General features: G+C 41.6%; 1 protein-coding gene across 1 annotated transcript in view; it reads left to right on the top strand.

Annotated features, from left to right (window-relative positions):
* The first annotated feature begins 15,858 nt into the window (after positions 1–15,858).
* LOC122790549 (extracellular calcium-sensing receptor-like) overlaps positions 15,859–21,091 on the top strand; it is a 319,135-nt gene continuing 313,902 nt past the window's right edge. Inside the window, exon 1 of the mRNA XM_044058097.1 lies at positions 15,859–16,048. Coding sequence (XP_043914032.1) covers positions 15,859–16,048 — 190 coding nt within the window. The remainder of the gene's footprint in view (positions 16,049–21,091) is intronic.

Genomic DNA, 21,091 nt, shown 5'->3' on the forward strand with positions numbered 1-21,091 from the left:
TTTAAATCCCGCTTTGGTGCAATCAGCTAAGCTCCACTAAGCACAGCTAAGCCTTGCCAAGGATTGCTTAAATCAGGAATGTTTTAGCAGTGCTTGGCTGGTTTGTGCATTGTAGGCAATGTCCATTTAAGCACTGTTCTGTCCCACTAAGCTATTTTGTGTACCACTATTGCTATGCTTTAGCAGTTTAAGCACTGCTCAGCTGAGCTCAGCAGGTTTGTGTGGTGCTAAGCGAAGTGCCGCATTTTTAAAAATTACCCAATGGCACTAAAGGGTGAGAAAACAGCTTTATTTAAGTGCAACAGGTGGGAATATAGTCATAACATGTTGGAGTTTGAACTTGGCAAGAACTATGGTAGGAGTTGGAGAGGGTGTGCACTTCTGGGCACAGTGTTGGGCCATTCTGGAGTTCAGCATCATGGTTGGAATTCTCATTAAAAACCATGACATTCAGCTGCAGCAGGACCAGTACCAGGGATTGAAGTACAAGTCGGAGGCCCGGGACCAGCTGGCATGTTATCTCACCAGTGCAACTGGTATACCCTGCACAGGTTAGCAGGTATGCCATCATTATGATGACCTGAAGCATCAGAAGGGGGATTTCATGGCCACCTGGGTCCAAGATGCTTGAGACGAGAATGCCCCATGAATTTGTAAGTATTGTTATCCTTGTTTTACCAAAACCTACTCTGAATGTATGATAGACAGGTACACATAATGGTGTGCTTCTCTCCCCACAGCAGCAGAGGAGAGAGCTCACAACCTAGAGGTCCATGCTGGGTGCCTGGCAGGTTGTGCAGTGAGGGTGGTGAGTATAGATGTAACTTGCAATCTATAGTCATATAAACATGAAGAAGTAAATTAGTAACTGCCACTAGGTATATTCAGTTTTGATTGTACTGCAATGAATATGATCATAGACCTGGACTGAAATAAGTGAGTAATGCCAGGTGCAGTCAATAAAAATGAAACCATGGAACCTGACACTGTTAAGGAAATAAAGTTTCTACTGCATTAATAACGTGAAGGAAATAAATGATGTTCTTCATCTCACATTGCTGCAGTCCTTACATATGGGTAGTCCGCTGTCCTCGGTCGGCCCGAATACCAAAGTATAAGGCTGACGTCGGTCAAGGCGCTTAAAACTGACATCAGGACGTCAGGGTACAAAAGCGCATGACCGACGTCATTTCCTCAGTCTTTTTTGCCGCGTGGTCTGATGCAGAAGCAGCGTTGCAAGTGCCGTTCGGCGTTCTGAAATTTTTCGAATTCGGAGTTTCAGACCGAATCCAAGTTGGCTAAGTACCCCGTTGGGGATTATTTTGTTTTTTTCTTGCCTCAGTGTTTTACCGGATGTCAGAAAAAGTGAATAACTGTATTTCTTGTGGGAAACAGATACCGCATAGGGATTATCATTCTTTGTGTATTCCTTGTTTGGGGCCTGAGCACGACGTTGTTGGGTGTCGCTTTTGTGCTAGGTTCAATAAACGCACTATTAGCGAAGGTTGGATTGTGCTAGGCTGGTCTTTGGGAAGCGGTGCAATTATAATATGCCGTCAGTTCTCCCGCCCCGCTTCTGAAGAAGCGCAAAGACAAAACAGTTAAACCCAGGCAAGATGAGTCGTCCGTTCCGGACACCGGTTCTTTAGAGGCTTCAGTGGAACCGGTGGTTCCGACGGAGACTTCTCTGGAGTCTCAGGGGGAGACTTTGATTTTGCAGGAGGTGGTCTCTCAGGAGGCAGGTCAGGCTGAAGGGGCTTCCCAAGTTACTGTTCTCCCTCCCTTCCTAGGGTGGTTAGGCCTTCTCCTTCTGTTTCCAAGGCTTCTCCCAGAGGCAGGCCAGTTTCAGCTTCTGTTGGTGTCACTCCTAGTTCAGCAGGGTCTGTGCCTAAGAAGCACATGCTTAAAATGGCAGAAGATTTAATTACTCTGATTAGAGGTTCTATGCCCACCTGATAAGAGGCCTAGGGTGGAGCCAGAGTTGGGAAGTTTTGAGCAGGCTTCGGATATTTCAGAGTCTTCAGCTGAAGACTTGCAGGAGTATTCTCCTTATTCTGATTCTGATGCAGATGATTCCACTCCTTCTGCTTCTCCTCCAGAGGATTTTTCTTTTCAGAGACACTTCATTCTATGAGGGAACATTTTAAGTGGGAAGGTCAGGACTTCTCTGATTCTAGGAAAAGGCTTCGAGTTTTTGCTGTTACCCCAACATAGGCCCTTGGCTATACCCCTGTTCTGGATGTTGTGGAAGATGTGTTTGCAGAGGCTTCACTTAATCCTGATTCTCTGCCTCCTGCTCCTGTTAAACCGGATAGGTATTACAGGGTGCCTGAGGCTCATAAATATCTTTATAAGAGTCCTAGGCGGACCCAGAAACTATTAGCCAGGGACCTAAGGGTGTCAAGGCCTCTGTTGTAAAAATCCGGTTCCTCTAGATAAAGAAGCCAGAGCTTTGGATAGATGGGGAAAGAAGGTCTATACATCTTCTACCTTAGCTATGAGGGCTTTGAATTGCCAGTTTCATATGTTGAAATATCAAAACTTTCTTCTTTCTCAATTGAAGTCTAAGGTGGATGCTCTGGCGGAAGGCATTGAGTGTAAAGAGTTGCAAGATTTGGTGCATGTCTCTGAACAAGTGGGTAAGCATTCATTACAGTGTGGTTTTGATGCTGTGCAGGCCTCGTCTAGGGTGGCTGCCACTGGCTCAGTTCTTCGCAGGCACGCCTGGTTAAAGGATCAGAATTTATCTGACCATGTTAAGACAAGGATTTTGGATGCTCCTTTGCAGTCTGATGTGTTGTTTGGTTCACCTGTGGAATCAGTCTTGAAGAAAATGGAAGACAAGGCTAAGTCTATGCAGGCTGTTAAAGATTTTTGCAAGTTCAGCCTCCGAAGTTTAGTAGGAATTGGCCTGCTAAGGGGTGGACGTATCCTTCTTATGATTCTCAGTCTAGGGGTAGATCTAGACGTGGTAGGGGCAGAGCTCTTGAGTTATTTCAGGCCTAGAACAGGGAGTTCACCTGCACAATCTTCGGGTGAGGGCAGGGGCCAGTCCTTTCGTAAACAGGCCCAATGACCTACTTTTTCAGCTGCCAGATCCTTCTTGCCTGGCAGCACCTTTGGGAGGAAGGTTAGCACTCTTCAAGGAAAATTGGATGTTGATTACCCAAGACAAATGGGTATTGGATATCATACACCAGGGTTACAAGTTTTATTTCCATACCTTGCCTCCTTTCAAAGGCATGCCGGACATTCCTCCTCAGCAAAGACTAGAGGCTCGCAAACAAATTTCTCTACTACTTCAAATAGGGGCCATACAAATGGTTCCTCTGCCAGACGTGGGCCTAGGATTTTATTCTCGCCTGTTTCTAGTACCAAAGAAAGGAAACACGTGGAGACCAATTTTGGATTTATCCATCCTCAACACATATCTGGACATTCCCAAGTTCAAAATGTTAACGTTACAACAGCTTTTACCTCTGCTGGGCAAAGATCACTGGATGGTGACTCTGGATCTCAAAGAGGCTTACCTTCATGTTCCTATCAGGCCCAGTTGCAGGAAGTATCTGCGTTTTCGGGCTGGGACTTCACATTATCAGTTCTCTGCATTGCCCTTTGGCTTATCTACTGCGCCCAGAGTGTTCACGAAGGTTCTGGCTCCAGTGGTAGCTTTCTTCAGGCTAAGAGGAATACAGATCTATCCTTATTTGGACGATTGCCTGATACTGGCCCAAGAAAAGGACGAACTTCTTCATCATTTACAGTATGTGATGGCAGTGTTAAGATGCCTGGGGTATTCTGTGAACGAAATAAAGTCCAGTCTAGTACCCTCTCAGGACATGTGCTTTCTGGGTGTGAGACTGAATACAGCATCCCAGATGGCCTTTTTGACCCCGGACAAACAAAAGAATCTTTCTCTTTACTTCCACCAGTTGTCTCATCAGTCCAGGCTGACTGCAAGGACAGTCCTTCAAGCCTTGGGGTTCATGGCATCTTGTATTCTGGTACTTCCCAATGCCAAACTGCATATGAGGAAGCTACAATGGTATCTCAAGAATGTTTGGACACAGCACTGCCAAGATTTGAACACTGTCATTCAAATAATACCTTGCATTCAAAAGGAATTTTTGTGGTGGGCTCAGGAATGTCACCTAAACAAGGGACTCTCTGTGACCCGGCCAGAGGCGAGTCAGATTTTAACGACAGATGCCTCAGACAAAGCTTGGGGAGCTCATCTAAATGGAAAATGGATACAAGACACGTGGCCTGCCAGACTTCAACATCTACATATCAACTTGAAGGAGATGTTAGCAGTCCAATTTGCATTGATGGCTTTCAAGGATTTACTTCTTCCAGGGCAGGTGTTGATTCAAACAGACAACACAACTGTCATGTGGTACATCAACAAGCAAGGGGGAACGCATTCTTATCCTCTTTGCAGAAAAGCAATGATTTTGTGGGAGACTGCTCTCAGTTTACAGCTAAATCTTCAGGCAAGGTTTCTGCCAGGAGCACAGAACTCCTTAGCAGATGTGTTGAGCAGACAAATTATGGATCCCCATGAGTGGAAATTGGATCCTCATGTATTCCAGAGGTTGACAGTGTTATGGGGAACTCCAGACATAGATCTGTTCGCTTCTCCACTAAATTACCAGCTGCCAAAGTTTTGCACAAAAAGGTTTCATCCCTCAGCTTAGAAAGTGGATGCTCTCTCATTCAATTGGAGCAATCTTCACGTGTATGCCTTTCCACCTCTGCCTCTCCTCCCAAAGGTACTGCTGAAGGTCAGACAGGACAAGCCAAACATGATTTTAATAGCTCCAGATTGGCCTCGACAGCACTGGTACCCATTACTGAGAAGTCTGGTACAGGAGCCTCCATGGCCTTTGCCTTCGATTCCTCACCTGCTGTCTCAGGAGAACGGTCATTTACTCAATGTCAAACTTCATTCTCTACATCTGACAGCCTGGCATATTCTGGTTTAAACCCTGGAGGGTCTCAGCTTCCATAACAAGTTTTGAATGTTATTTTGGAGGCCAGAAGGCCTAGTACAAGGAAAGTTTACGCAGATAAATGGAGGAGATTTTTATTTTGGAGTACAGCAAAGGACTTTGATGTTTCTAAACCTAATTTAAGTGTGGCGCTTCAATACCTTACTGAGTTATTGGACAAAGGTTTGTCCTTCTCCTCTATAAAGGTTCATGCTGCAGCAATCTCTGCTCACTATGACTGTGACCCACCATTATTTTCTCAGCCTTTGTTTAAGCAATTCCTTAGAGGGCAAAGAATATAAGACCCCACGTAGAGCTCCTACTCCTGCTTGGGATCTCAATTTTGTGTTGGAGAAACTCACTCTACAACCTTTTGAGCCTGCAGCATCAGCAGAGTTGAAATATTTATCTTGGAAGACTGCTTTTTTGTTGGCCATTACCTCTGCGAGAAGGGTTTCTGAATTACAGGCCCTTATGGCAGTTGAGCCTTTCTTAATTTTCCACAAGGATAGGGTGTCTTTGCGTACTAACCCTTCTTTTATGCCTAAAGTGGTTTCTAGTGTGGCTTTAAACCAAACTATTCATTTGCCTACTTTTATGCAAACCCCCAAAATAAAGGGAAAAGATTTTGCACACTTTGGATATACACAGACAGTTGCGATATTATTTGAGCAGAACTAAAGGGTTCAGGCAGTCTCAGCAGTTGTTTGTTTCTTTTGCTTTGGGTTCTCAGGGCAAACCTGTTTCAAAACAAACTATTTCTAAGTGGATTGGTTTTGTATTGCTTTCTGTTATTCCCATCATGGTAAGGAGATTCCAGCTGGGATTAGGCCTCATTCCACTAGGGCTGCTGCCACTTCTACAGCTTTTTTAACGGGGGTGGCTACTAAAGATATTTTGGAAGCAGCTACTTGGAGTTCAGTGCATACTTTCTCTAAGCATTACCACCTTCCACTTTACTCTAAATCTAGGGCTGGATTTGCAACTGCAATTTTACAAGGCATGTTGGCAGCTCCTAATGCTTTATAGTTTTGCCATCCTCCCTTACCTCTTCTTTGGGATTCTACCCATATGTAAGGACTGCAGCAATGTGAGATGAAGAACATAGTACAGTTTTGTACCTACCATAAATGTAGATGTTCAAGATCCACATTGCTGCAGTCAATTTACCCTCCCTCCTTCCTCTCTGTTGTTGAAGGTGGTGGTGTGGTTTGTGTTGTACATATTGTAAATATGATTAGTGCACGGGTGGTTGGTTGGGTTTTGCTGGTTTTTGGCTTTGGCCTGTCTTGTTAGGGCCTTCTGACATCTGGGGCAAGAAAAGACTGAGGAAATGACGTCGGTCATGCGCTTTTGTACCCTGACGTCCTGATGTCAGTTTTAAGCGCCTTGACCGACGTCAGCCTTATACTTTGGTATTCGGGCCGACCGAGGACAGCGGACTACCCATATGTAAGGACTGCAGCAATGTGGATCTTCGAACATCTACATTTATGGTAGGTACAAAACTGTACTTTTCTACTGCATTGTGTGGAAATACAGTGGTATTGCAACACCTGCATTATATGAACTGTTCTTCAACAAAGACTGGAAATATATAGCAATCACTGCATGAAGTCACCTTTAATAAAGCTGTGTTGTGCAATATGTGTGTATTTTGGGCTGTTGGTCATGAAATACAGTATTACATCTGCTGTGATGTAAAAACACAAAAAATACCAGTAAGTGACTGAAGGTTAGCTAATAAAGAGTGTTCTGCTAAACTGTAGATCTGGAGCTGTATTACAAGATATAATGCATTATATTTGCTCGGCACTAAGATCTGAAGGAATAATAGGAATGCCCAAGGTTTATTGTGTATGTCAGTATTGTCTTGTGTTAACCATTGCATTTCAGCTATATGCATTGCTGTTCTGAGGTACGTTGCTGCAGGCAAGTATGAAACTGTAATAGCTGTATTCAGCAAATATACCATCTGCAACTGTATATAGGTCAGGTAGCCAAATGAGCACTCCGATATGGCTTGTACACGTCGTAGATATTCCTACCTACTAGAAGTTTATTGTCTACACCTGCATTCCATGTATTAATCCACAGTTCACCTACTACCTCTGTCATGCATGAATCTCATGCATGTGTGTTCAAGTGTCACTGCAGTCTTGTATAACACTCTATGTCTATTACCAGAGTTTGAATCCAGTGACAAGTACTACTAAATATTACAGAAACAGTTATGTATTAACAGATGTTCTCCCCACAGGAATTGCAGGTAAATAAATGGCTCTAGTAGCCATTAGAATGGGTTAATAACTTCTGTGTTCAGATGTACCAGAGTGTTAACAGGATTGCTCAGCAATGTGATTAAGGCATTAGAAAATAAAGGCAACAAGTACAATGCTAATAAAAGTTAATACAATAAATAAAATGTATAATCTTGGTATGGCTGTATGCCTGGTATGTCTGTGAATGTCTGATGAAAGCCTAACCCCATGCCTGCCAAGGAGGGCATGATAGACATAAACTCTCTGTGCTGTGCAGGATACATGTCTCTCAAGTGTCATACTGTCACAGACTGTAATCACTGTTGCCTAATCCCTCGGTCACAGATCTATCATGGACATGAGTTATGTCAATAGCGCAGTCACACTACTTCAGTCCACAGTACATCTAGATAGTCATATATGTCCCCCTGATATGCAATAGTCCCCTGTAGTTGTGTACCTGTAGGTGTTACAGCTTGGCCCATACTGTCTCATGTGGATAGCTGGAGAGGCATGTACATGCTACAGAAGCTATAGGGCACTCATGTACATAAAGTAAGGGCAGACCTGTAGAGTATATAAGAGTACTGTTGCAAACAATACAGCCTATACTGGTATTAATGGACTGTATTTCTCCCCCCACCCCTTATCTGCATCATTATTTTTTATTGTTATACATCGGTTATGGGTTACTATTAACATCTGATGTTCCAAAACATTACATTGGGCCTTGGGTTTTATTATTGGTTTATATTGCAATTGTTGCATACTAACATACCTTGTTGAATTTCCTGTGTTGTTGGCCTTATGCTGTAACTGTTACTGGCGTGCTGTTACTATACTGACTGTTATCTCACTTATTGTTGTGTTCTATATGCTATGCAATGTGATGTTATTGGGTTATTTTCAATGCTCTGGCATGCGATTATAACTAACTAAATGTTCTGTTCATTACTAATCTATACACTTTGAAATACCTCAGCACCATAGCTCGACTGGGTAGGCCGGTGCCTGGTGATCAACCTACCCTACCTCAGCTGGCCGTGCCACTGGGTCTCAGCATGTCTGGGACCCAACCTGGTGCCACCCCCTCCACTGGCCTTGCACCACTTACAGGTGGAACTGCCTCAGGGGATGGGGCCTGTCCCCCTGTGAGTGGGCATGGAGGGTGGGGTTGTCACCCAGCAACAGTTACCAGGGATGGTGCACAGGATTTTACACTGGCTATGAGGATTGCCTATGCTGGATTGTGAGAAACTGGCCAACCTAGAGGGGCAAGGTGACCCCGGCACCCAACTCCCAACACAGCCACTTTCGAGGCAGTGAAGATGCAGTCTTGACTCTCCATGGGTGGAGAGCTCAGTCTCTCTGCTGCCGTCTAGGGGTACATGGCTCAATGAATCCACAACACCCTCCTCATCCAAGGTGTTTACTACCTCATTGTTACACACTGCCCTTGTATGTAGTTGTGTCTGTCTTGTCTGTTTGCAAATGCAACTTCTCCTACCCAACATACCTCCCCACACTTACTTATATCCCTTTCTCAACATTCCAATCTCTCCTTGAAAAAAAGGGCATCTGTCCCACAAAAAAATATTGCCCCATACATAGCTCTCCATTTTATAAAGCCACTATGGTGCAGTGGTAGCATTGTCGCCTCATAGCAAGAGGTTCTCCCATTCGATTCTCAGCTGGAGTGCCTTCTGTGTGGAGTCTGCATGTCCTTCTTGTGGTTGAGTTCGAAAGACATGCATGAATGGGTGTGCCTTCGTTGAAGGATGGGCGTCAAGCTGGCACCTCGACACCATAAAAATCTACTTCCAGTCATTAGCAGACCGGATTTCCACTGTGGTGACCCCTAACCGGGAAAAGCCAAAAGAAGAAGAACAACAACATAGCTCTCCATTTTGCGTACTAGTCCACTGGATACAATCAATCATTACATGAATTAATCAACACAGTTATGTCATCCTCACCACTTTCTCTGGGGTGTGAGGCTCCAAATTCACTACAACCTGCACAGCTGTTGCTGTATAAGAAATAGAGAGCTATGGTCCTTTCCTACACATCCCTACCTGACTTTCAGTATGTGTTCTCCCCTACTTACCCCCATTTCACCACTTACTCATCACTCCTTTTTTCTTTTCTTTTTTTTTTAAATTAGCGCAGGTTTAAGCAGAGCTAAGCAGCATGGGGGGCCATGCAAACCTGTGCAAACCCACTTAAAACTGTTTAAAGCTGCCTTAATCATCTTCTTTGTTTCTGACACATCTACAAAACAATCACCCTTGCCAAGTCTCGAACGCAGGACCCTGTCATCTACAGCATAGTGGATTAGCCCACTAGGCTACTCGGCTCCAAAGTAATGCAGGTGTTTCCATAAACATATCTTGATTGCCAATGACACACTGTTTGTACATATTATGGGAAAATTAGCAGTATACTTGGGACTGTGATGCAGATACTAAACCAGTACACATCCAAATAAATAATGATGGATGGATGTGAGGCCTGGGATAGCAGGTATACCTGTCAACTGCACAGACTGTTGCAGAATGTCCACAGTTGTGCCACCTACTTTTGACACAGTTGTCACAAAACCTTTTCTGTGCACTAAAGTACTGACAAGTCAGTGCAGAGTGAGGTTAGAAAATCATAACAGATAGTTCAGTGTCACATATCACACCCATCCAAGCACACATGGTAATGTGACTCCTGTGTGACAGACTGTATGCATGCACATATATCTTACAAATACACCTCCTGCAGTATTGACTCAGTAACCCAGTATGTTAAAACCCTAGCTTGCTATACATTTTGCCACCCACAGACCTGGGTTCAAATCCAGTGTGTTGCACTTCAATTACATGCTTGTGAATACAAACAATAATGACTGAGTCCTGCAATTTTAACCAAAACAGGTTGCTGCTACTGCATTCATTGCTACCCATGTTAGCACATCAATGGCCTGTAGGTAGAGACACACTGTACAAATATGTATAGGCTACCTATCTTTCACCTAACACTCTCCGATTGGCACTGTTGCATAACATGTCTACCTTAAGCACATGCCTCACCTGGACTATTATGGGTATTCTCACTCTAGCTTTGTTGTAATGGCAGAGCTGACACTGCTCCCTCACTGACACATACAGCTTGCTGTCCTCCGATGGGTTCATACTCCCCAGTATGAGTCCTGGACAAAGAGCAACAGCTGCAGCCTGCAACATATGCAACAATATGTTCAGCTACCCACTACAGACCTACCATACCTAATATCCCCCTAGAACAAGGTATCCACACTACACCCATACATGAAAGGTTGGGGGACAGAGGTCAACCGACAGGGACATGTGTCACAGTCTGTCCCTAGAAACATACACAACTGACAGATGAACATCTACTGCAGCAGCATGCATATTCTGATGTGCATGATGTATGACACTCACATCTCTCTTCCCCCCTTATTAACCTCAACTCATATTCGTTAACACTGAACTGCCACATAATCAGAAAGTCATTTGACAATGGCCAAACATAACATGCAAAACCGTGGACATATCACATAAATCCCAACAGTGGACAGCATTTGTACCTATTGTCTGCAATGCTATAGTCTCCACACTTCAGTAATGTCCTACTCAAAGTCTAGGAAAAAGGCCAAGGCCTACATGAAGGCCTTAAATATTGCACTGTTGTGCCATGTCATTGCCTAATGAAATTGCAACCCCGCTGTTCTGGATGCAATTAGCAAGTCTGAGCCACTGACTGGTGCACAGGCAATAACCTGGTATTGAGCATTACCTACAAAAGGCAAGCAGCTGCCTATGGTAAACAGGTCTGTAACTTACTTTACCAAGCCAGACTGCAATTTCAGAATAAGTTTTCTTCAGGATTTCTGCACAAAAGGATTACAGCACTCTACCAGGTATGCAATACAAGTTGCCATCTAATGGGATGCAGATGGGAGGATGCAGTTATGGGGAATAGGGATTACAACAGTAGGCTCTAGTACATCTCCCGAAATGACATGTTGCTGATAGTCTGCTATCCAAAAGCTACAGCCATGCCTTTTAACTCTACCTGCTGTGAATTAGATCACAGCTGTGGCCCTCTCACTCCCTTCTACAACTGTTGGCTCCTGTACAAATGCCAATGGATTATGTGTTAGACATGGTAACAGTGAGTAATGGTGGACACAAATGGCATATCACATGATGTACTGTCATTCAGTTCCTCTCAGTTTGTGAATGTCACCCAGAAATAGTTCAGCCATCGTACCGGTGTCCCTGACTATCCCTGATGCACCCTGGCTGGGTCACTGTTTTGTTAACATTTGTATATCATCGCTTGACAGCTATGGCTACCATACCTGGCAATGCTATACAGCAGGACTACAGGTCATAGCCATTAGTAGTGGGGGGACACCGGCCCAACCTCAGTGACAGAGTGTTCATAATTATCACACAAATTAAAGGCATGAATACAGTAACAGATATTAATGTACATACATGGTTTTTTGAGGGTTCTGGTGTATGACTGCCAGATTCTCCACATTCTAAGAACAACCAACAATTATTGTCCATCTGTTTGCCAGGCATCCACATGTTTCTGGCAAAGGGACCACTTATATCAGGCACATGTGCACATTCCACAAACATCTGTATACTGGAGATGTAGGACACCTACAGGGAAGATACACTACAGCACATTTGCATTGCTGTCTATCATTGTGGCATACAGATGTTGCTGGACTATCCCCATATACTTGTAATAACACATGAACAGTGGCTGTCTGACAAAGTAGTGGGATGTTGGCCATAGGGGACACAACACAGTAGATGGCATTGATGGGAGTGTAGACATTCAGCACACTTCATCATGGCAAACAGGGACATAACCAGTATTGCTACTGTATTGCTGCTAGCCACATACAGACTGTGTTGATAGATGGCGGGGTATGAAGAGGGAGGTAGCAGCGTGTAGTGCAGGCTAATGTGGATGTTCAGGGTGTGTACATAGTGGAGAGCAATGTATGTGGTTCTGTGATATGCTCCCCTATTCTTGTCTTTCAGAAAGGACATATAGATGAAGACACCCACCGTTTACAGCTACAGAAAATAATGTGATCCTGGATGACCTAAGACTGCATCATGTCATTCTGCTCTCCAGGACTCGCAACAGTCATGAGCAATGTTCTGCAATATGGGCTGACCTTGTCACAGCAGACAGCCACATAGGGTTAAGCAACACTGGAAACACCAATTCTGGATATCACAACACAAAAATCACCACGATATGACCAATGGATAGTTTATTACATATTTTCCCTCTAGCTCCTCGGCTTCATAAAGCCTTCAAGGAGTAAAATGCAATTATAAAAACTTCCTTTCTATACGCCAGCAGCTCCTTCACTAATCATACAATTAAACAATTAATTAATGTATTAAACACTAATACATACAAGTATATTCCATTCCTTAAAGAAAAAAACATCAAATTATACATTTCCAACAACAATCTGTGTTTAATCCTTGAGGTACTAGAGTACCATATTTAAAAATAAATTATGTGTTATACATTTCCAACAACAATCTGTGTTTAATCCTTGAGGTACTAGAGTACCATATTTAAAAATAAATTTTGTTTCTTTGCACAACAATTTTCTAGTATTAATTACTTGTTCTAAAATAGTCACTGTGAGAATTTCCGGACTACCACCATGATATATTTTAAAATGTTGGGCTAAAGGGCTCTCTGATTTTCCTGCCCTAATATCCCTAAGATGTTCTAGTAGTCTTACTTTAATGACTGTCTTGGTCTGTCCTATATAGAATAAATTACAACTACATTTAATGGCATATACCACTTCTCCATCAAATAATTAAATTCTCTCATCACTCTAAAATAAATATAAATTTTTGAGAATGTTCTAACTATATACTTACGCCCTGAACATTTACCACAAGGTTCCGTCCCATAGTCAAGTAACTGTTGAATTGCTACATTATTAGGTCTCTGAAATTTTGTATGCACTACCATGTCTTTTATACTCCTCCCTCTCTTATATGAAAAAATAGGATTTCTATTTACTATACCACGTAACTCATTATAGTTTCTCAAAAAGTTCCAATAATGTATTATCATCTGTTTTATATTCTCACTTAAAATATGCATCATAACCACAAAAAAACTATTTTCACTTAAATTCCTGCTTTTATTATATGCTCTAAACTTGCTTGCTTTACTGTTTTCCTCTACACTCCTGTTGTTTCTTACCTGACAAACTTTTTTTCGATAATCTGTGCATCATTCTATAATCTGTGTATCATACTATAATCTGTATAATCTGTGTATCATACTATAATCTGTATGTATCATTCTATAATTTGTGTATCATACTATAATCTGTGTATCATACTATAATCTGTGTATCATTCTATAATATGTGTATCATACTATAATCTGTGTATCATATTTCTTCTCTTTAAACATTGCAGCAGTGCATAACTCATTTTCAAGATTATCCCTATCATTACATAACCTGGAGATTCTCAAAAAATCTCCATAGGGTAATGCCTCTATGGTATGCAAGGGGTAGCAACTAGTGCATTAAAATCTGATTAACTTCATTAAATTTTCTATACAAGCTAGTGTTCATACCCTTACCGGGTTTTCCCTCTAACATTATATCTAAAAATGGTATCTTATTCATATACTGTAATCCATCAAATTGAATATAAACCTATTCTGATGCATATCATTTACAAATTGTTGCACAAATTCTACATCCCCTTCACATAAAAATACAAGATCATCAATAAATATGTAATATATTTTCACATATTTCTAAAAAAAATATTAACATTAACATACTCAGTTTCAAACATCCCCATGAACAAATTCACACACATTGGTGCAAATGGGGAACCCATGGCTATACCCTGTAACTGGGGAACCCATGGCTATACCCTGTAACTGATGGTAAATTCTATCTTCAAAACAAAAATAGTTATTTTCCAAACTAAATTCAACTAATTCCATCACATAATATGCCAATGGACTATCCCCTAGATACAGCCTCAGGGCCTCCATACCAAATTCATGCCTGGTGTTTGTAAATAAACTTTTTACATCCATGGTCAATACATTTCACTTTTCCATTCAACACCTTTAATCTTATTCAAAAAAAATCAAATGAGTTTTTAATATAGGTAATAAGCATTTATGTAAAATTACCCCCACATTCTGCAAAAAATAATTTCTCGCAGAGACAATTGGTCTCCCTGGTGGGTTAATTATATTTTTATGGACTTTAGGCAAACAGTAAAAATATGCCATTTCTGAATCCAAACATGACAATTTATTTTCAACATCCTGCTCAGTCCAATAACCTAATCTCAACCCTTTATTAATCAAATGCATATAATTATTTTTTGTCTTCCCAACTTAACTTCACTTACTATCTCATAGACTTGTTCATCATCTAACAAATTACAACACATTTCCAGATATTGTAAGTAGTGCATAACCACTATCTTATTTCCTTTATCAGAGGGTTTTATCACAAGCTCATTTTGTTTAGAAAATTCCACTAAAGCCAACCATTCATTCTTAGTAAGATTATATTCAATAGTTTCCACTTCAAGCATTTTAAACATCATTTCAGTTTCAAATTCAATAATGGACTGGAATTTCTTAATTCCCTCATGAAAAAATGGTGGCATAAACTTACTTTTATAACTTACATCAGATGTGCCCATATGACAGTAAGCATTTACTTCACTACTACATGAAAGAAAAGATTCAAATGATTAATCACATGACATACTTTCATCACTACAACTATCGACAACCATATTGTACATATTTGCACCATCTGCAGCTACTCTTTGTTCCATTTGGTGAACATTGAAATAATACCGTAAATGAAGTTTACAAACAAGTTTAAACAGTTCTACTTTACATTGGTATAACCTAGGCACAGCAGTAGGTATAAATTTCAAGCCACATGTTCAAGCAGAATACAAGTGGTCATTTAAAACATGTCCTGATAAATTAATAATCAAGTCTGTAGTTATTTTTTTGTAAATCAATACCATCTGGTTTTCTTGTTATTTTGCCACTGCTGCTGATGAACTTCTCTCTGTTGTTCACGCTCTGGATGATTCCGCATCCTCTGTTTTCCCTCATGGTCATGAAAATTCTCCTGTAAATACTATGTGTTGTTTGCTTCAGGTAAAGGGGGATATTCACCTTCATCTTCAAAGTCACTTTGATACTTACTGATATCACTATAAGATGCTACACTTCTCGTCTCTCCCTTTCTGATTTTGAAAATGGACCCGAGAATGCTTTTTGTGATTGGTTTGCCTAAAAAAGGCCATGCCACTTTCATAATCTCAAAGGTCCCTCTTAATTTTATATAACTTTTGTACCAACAGTTTTTGTTCAAATGCACTCAGTTTTTCTTGTATATCACGTAAACAAAGCTCAGCATGAGCTTTATCTAACAATGCAGTTAAACTAGAGCACACTGTATTAATTTCCAATTTCATGGATTACAGGACAGAAGCTATGAGCAGGTCCATCACAGGTTAACAGACATGGTAAATGCTGCACAGCAAAGGGCTGCTGCTGTGGCTAAGGATGTTGCTGCCACTAGTGGAGGGCCTGTAGCAGTAGAACCACTCTCGGCCACAGAGGAATTCCTGGTGAATCAGGGATCCCAAGCATCCATCATCCCATATATCATGGAAGTAGGTGCCACAGCCTACACAGCAGAGGAGTGTCCAGGTAAACCTCCTGTGTGCATCACTGTAATACTGTATCAGTCATTGTGGCAGCCTCTGCATACCAGTACACAGATGCCAGGTCAATCTGCATTGAGAGGGGGGTGTTTGTAAAGCACACCTGTGCACACATACTCATAATGTCAGCAATGTAGGCAGTATCACAGTACCTACTCTAATCATTGCTGTATGCACATATTATCTGGTAACAATGCCACATTTGTTATTGTTGACAATATCTCTCCCTCACCTTTCCATAGGTAAGTCATGTGTGGCTGGAGTCCAACATCATGTACCCAGTGAGTGTGATAATGATTTTGTATGGCTCACATATACTCAAACAATGTTAAGGTTTGCCATTTTTCTGTATACACAACTAATATGCTTACCAAGAGTACACAACTTGTATGCTCAGCCTCTGAGGGGTTAACTGCAGTGTATTGTACTGGTAATCAGAGTAGTGTTTATGTAGACTCTGTAACATATTTGCACTTATTTTTGTGAAGGTCCATGCAGTCTGCTATACAGGGGGGCAATGGTATGCCAAAGTCAGGTGCACTGTGTTTTAGTTGTAGGTCTATCACATATACTGACATATCACTAATCTCACAGGTATATAGTAATGGCAACATTAACTGGACATAGCTGCAGTGCATGTGGTTTACTTGGCCTATCTTGTGTGTGTGTATGTTGTAATCTGCTTATGTGCTGTGCATGAGATCAGAAATAAGATGTGGTATGGTATGTGTACTGCAATTGTAACACCTCACCTGTGTGTGTGTGTGTGTGTGTGTGTATGTGTGTGTGTGTGTGTGTGTGTGTGTGTGTGTGTGTGTGTGTGTGTGTGTGTGGATCACCATTCATAATAGTGCAGGTAGTAAAGTAGCAGCCAAAACATAAAATCTTTTTTTTTAATTTGTTTGCATACACTATTTTAAGTATTTATTTTTTCCTGATTAATCTTTTTTATAAGTGGAATGGAGCTATGTGCACTTTGTTATAATTAACTGTTAATTGTTATAATTAACTGTTAATTGGGAGGTGGGTTTTTATGGAGATGATCTTATATAATATGGAGGAAGAGAGTGTTTCTATATCTGATGAAGTCCTATGTATTGGATGAAAATGCCATGGGCACACGGTCCTGGGTGGTCCTCTGAGGCCCAGCAGACACCAGTCACCATCATCAGCTAGTACCACATTTGAACCTGGGCATGATGGTGCCAGTGCCACTCCTGGCAGAGCCATATCCCGTGTCTGTGGATGGAGATGGTAAACTGTCCATTCTGTCATGTATGGTCCACAGCTGTCCAACATATCCAGGTGGAGGGCTAGCAATGGCTTGACTGTATACACACACACACACACACACACACACACACTCGTATATCACTGTCGCATGCAGGTCACCAACAGACAAATATGGCACCTCTCCTTGGCCCAGCTGACCATCACCCTTTCCTGACTTCCACACATGATGTCAACTATTTGGTCCAGCCTAGGCCCCTGGCACCCCCACACCACACCATGTGCATGTGATGATACATGTGCCACATCCCTACCATCCATACCATTGATGCAAGGACATGAAAATATGTGTCTGATGCATGGGCTGACTATAGTACAATACATGACATGTTGTAGTGTGGTTGCGTTATGCCATGACAGGTGCTGTATCCTGGGATATGTCAGGAGTACATGTCAAAGTGTTTGTACTGTTGCTGCATGATGTTAGATTGGCAGTGTTGTTGCAGACTGACAGGTGTCTCTCAGAACTTTGTATATTTCTGTTGCAGAGGTCTGAGTGGCTACACTGTGGAGACTTGCTGGCAGCACAGCAGCTCAGGATGGCATGGTTGCAAGGTGGAAATATGACATCAGCAAGCAGCAGCTGTATATGTGCATGGTTAACTAGGTGCATATGCATAGAACAGTTTGTCAGGGCTAATGGGGCAGACAGCATAATCCTACATGCATACCCCTGTGACAATGCATCTTTCTTTTGCTATGTGTCACTTGGAGTATTCCATACCTACAAATGTAGGTGGTGGCAGATAGCATTTATGCATAGTTAGATGTTGTCTCTTTAGGGCCAGCAGCTACTCACAGAGCTTTAAAATATATAACCACTGCACACACATAGGCAAGACAGACACACTGCTGCATGGAGGTATATTTACACACACACACACACACACACACACACACACACACACACACACACACACACACACTTGCCCTTTATGGGATTAGACCCCTAGTTATCTAGTAGTACATACTACTGTATGCTGTATTTATTGCATACTCCACAGAGCTTATATGTTCTAAGAGTGTCTGCCACTGCTGTTAAGGTGGATGACTTCAGCAGGCCCTGTAAAGGAGGACAATGGGGGGGGGGGGTTGACAGGGCCTGAAACTGTATAACTATTGCACACAGATAGGTGAGACAGATACACTGCTGTAAGTGGGTATATTTATACACACACACAGTTGCCCTTTATGAGATTAGGGCCCCTACCTATCTCGTAGTGCATACTATAGTACTACATAATTATTGCATGTACCACAGAGCTTATGTGTTCTGAGAGTATCTGCCAGTTCTGTTAAGGTAGATAACATCAGCAGACTGAAGATGTATAACCATTTCAGCAGACTGAAGATGTATAACCATTGCACACAGATAGACGGAACAGACACACTGCAGCAAGGGGGTATATATACACAAAAAAAATTGAGCTGCCCTTTATGAGATTAGACCCCCTACCATTCTAGTAGTTTATACTATTAGACTACGTACTTATTGCATGCACAACAGAGCTTATGTGTTCTGACGGTGTCTGCCACTGCTGTTAAAGTGGATGACATCAACAGCTGTTGACAAGGAGTACACTGTTATGGAGGACGCTAGTCAGAGGGCCATAAAATCATTGACCATTGTACAGACATAGGCCTGCTAGGGATGTCTATACTGCTGCATGGGAAATATGTACATATAAACAAACACATACACAAGGTGGGTGATGTGAGATTAGAACCCTCGCTTACCTACTAGTACACACTACAGCTCACAATATTACTTGCGTGCACCACTGGTTACATTTGGTGTACAAGTGCTGCAGCACTACATCACTCTACACCTTTATGTGGCTATATATAAATATATATATATATATATATATATATATATATATATATATATATATATATATATATATATATATATATATATATATATATATATATATATTATCTCTATATAGCTATATATATATATATATATATATATATATTATCTCTATATAGCTATATATATATATATAAATATTATCTCTATATAGCTATATCTATATATATATATATATATATATATATATATATATATATATATATATATATATATAGTTATATAACTAGTTTATATATATATATATATATATAGTTATATAACTAGTTTTATATATATATATATATATATATATATATATATATATAGTTATATTTATATATATATATATATATATATATGTGTGTGCGTGTGCACCACATATTGCTAGATAAGGGTAATCATATCTGAGGGGGATAGGGAGAGACAGATACATATACATACCTGTCTGTATGCACAGTGGTATATTCACATTTCTGTTCTTTAGGCATATGAGCCATCAGACATGGGCTGAAATTAGCTAAGTGTAGGAGCATGCCCAGTGTGACCATCAGTACTTACAAGGTGACTGCAGGCCAGACCTACCTGTACTCCAGTCCAGGATTTTGAGTGCTACAACCCATGCACCTGATTTAACAGTCCAGCACCTCCCTGATATTATGTCCAAGGGATTATCTGGCTTTGTGCTGCACATAATATCAGAGTCAATGATTTTATGGCCCTCTGACAGCATTCATGGGACCAGACAATGTCCCAGGCTGCATTTTACACTAACTTCAGAATGAACTGGCTCCCCACCTAAGCACCATGTTCAATAATAGTCTCACGACAGGCTTTGTGCCCACTGAATGGCGCACAGCGACAGTTATCCCACTCCACAAAGGGGGAGCTACCCCTGATCCTGGGAACTATCGCCCTATTAGCATGATGAGCCTGGTCTGCAAGACCATGGAATGTATTATCATGGGACTCATAAACAAAGACATCGGTAACCTCCAAACTCTGGACACCACCCAGTTCGGGTTTGTGAAAAACAGATCATGCCTTCTGAACCTGATCCATGTCTTTGAGGCAGTCACCAAAGCCGTAGACGAGGGTAAGGTGGTTCACCCAGCCTATCTTGAACTCACCAAGGATTTCAACATCATCCCTCTTTCTGGAATTGTGGATAAAGTCACTAAACTAGGTATAAATCCCTATGTCAGAAGATGGGTTGCCAACTGGCTTACTGACAGAACCCACACTGTAAAAGTTGCAGACTCCAAATCTGACTTCAAACCAGTGACAAGTGGAGTACCAGAGGGTTCAGTCCTGGGACCTCTCCTGTTTGGTATCTACTTTTCTGAAGTACAGGCTAACACAGAAGGCCTCTGGCTAACAAAGTTTGCAGATGACTGCAAACTAGTAGCCCTAGTCGAGTCCCCAAATGGTATGGACATTCTACAGAAGGGCCTCAATGAGAGAGATGACTGGTGTCAGAGGCATGGCCCCAAGCTCAGTACCAAAAAGCGCATTGTTATCCCCTTTGGTAAAAACTCTGTACCAATGAACTACCACATAGATGGCAGTCTACTTAATGCCGAATGTGTGATAAGAGACCTTGGGACCCAGATGAGCAGTAGTCTCTCTTATGATAATCACATCACCACAGTAGTCAGAAAATCCTTGTATGTGGCACACCTCATCACAAAAGGGTTCTCATCCAGGAAAAAAAGTTGTCCCCTTCTACTCGGCACTCATTAGACCCATTATAGAGTACAACTCCCCTTTTGGAATGTACTTCACAAGGCATCTGCAGCCACTGAAAAGGCCACAGAAGTACCTCACAAAGAGGATTACTGGCCTCAAACAGATGCCCTACACTGACCGTCTCAAAAAACTCCA

Source organism: Protopterus annectens, chromosome 16.part0 (genome assembly GCF_019279795.1).
Source record: "Protopterus annectens isolate FY-2018-M chromosome 16.part0, PAN1.0, whole genome shotgun sequence".
Classification (NCBI taxonomy): Eukaryota; Metazoa; Chordata; order Ceratodontiformes; family Protopteridae; genus Protopterus; species Protopterus annectens.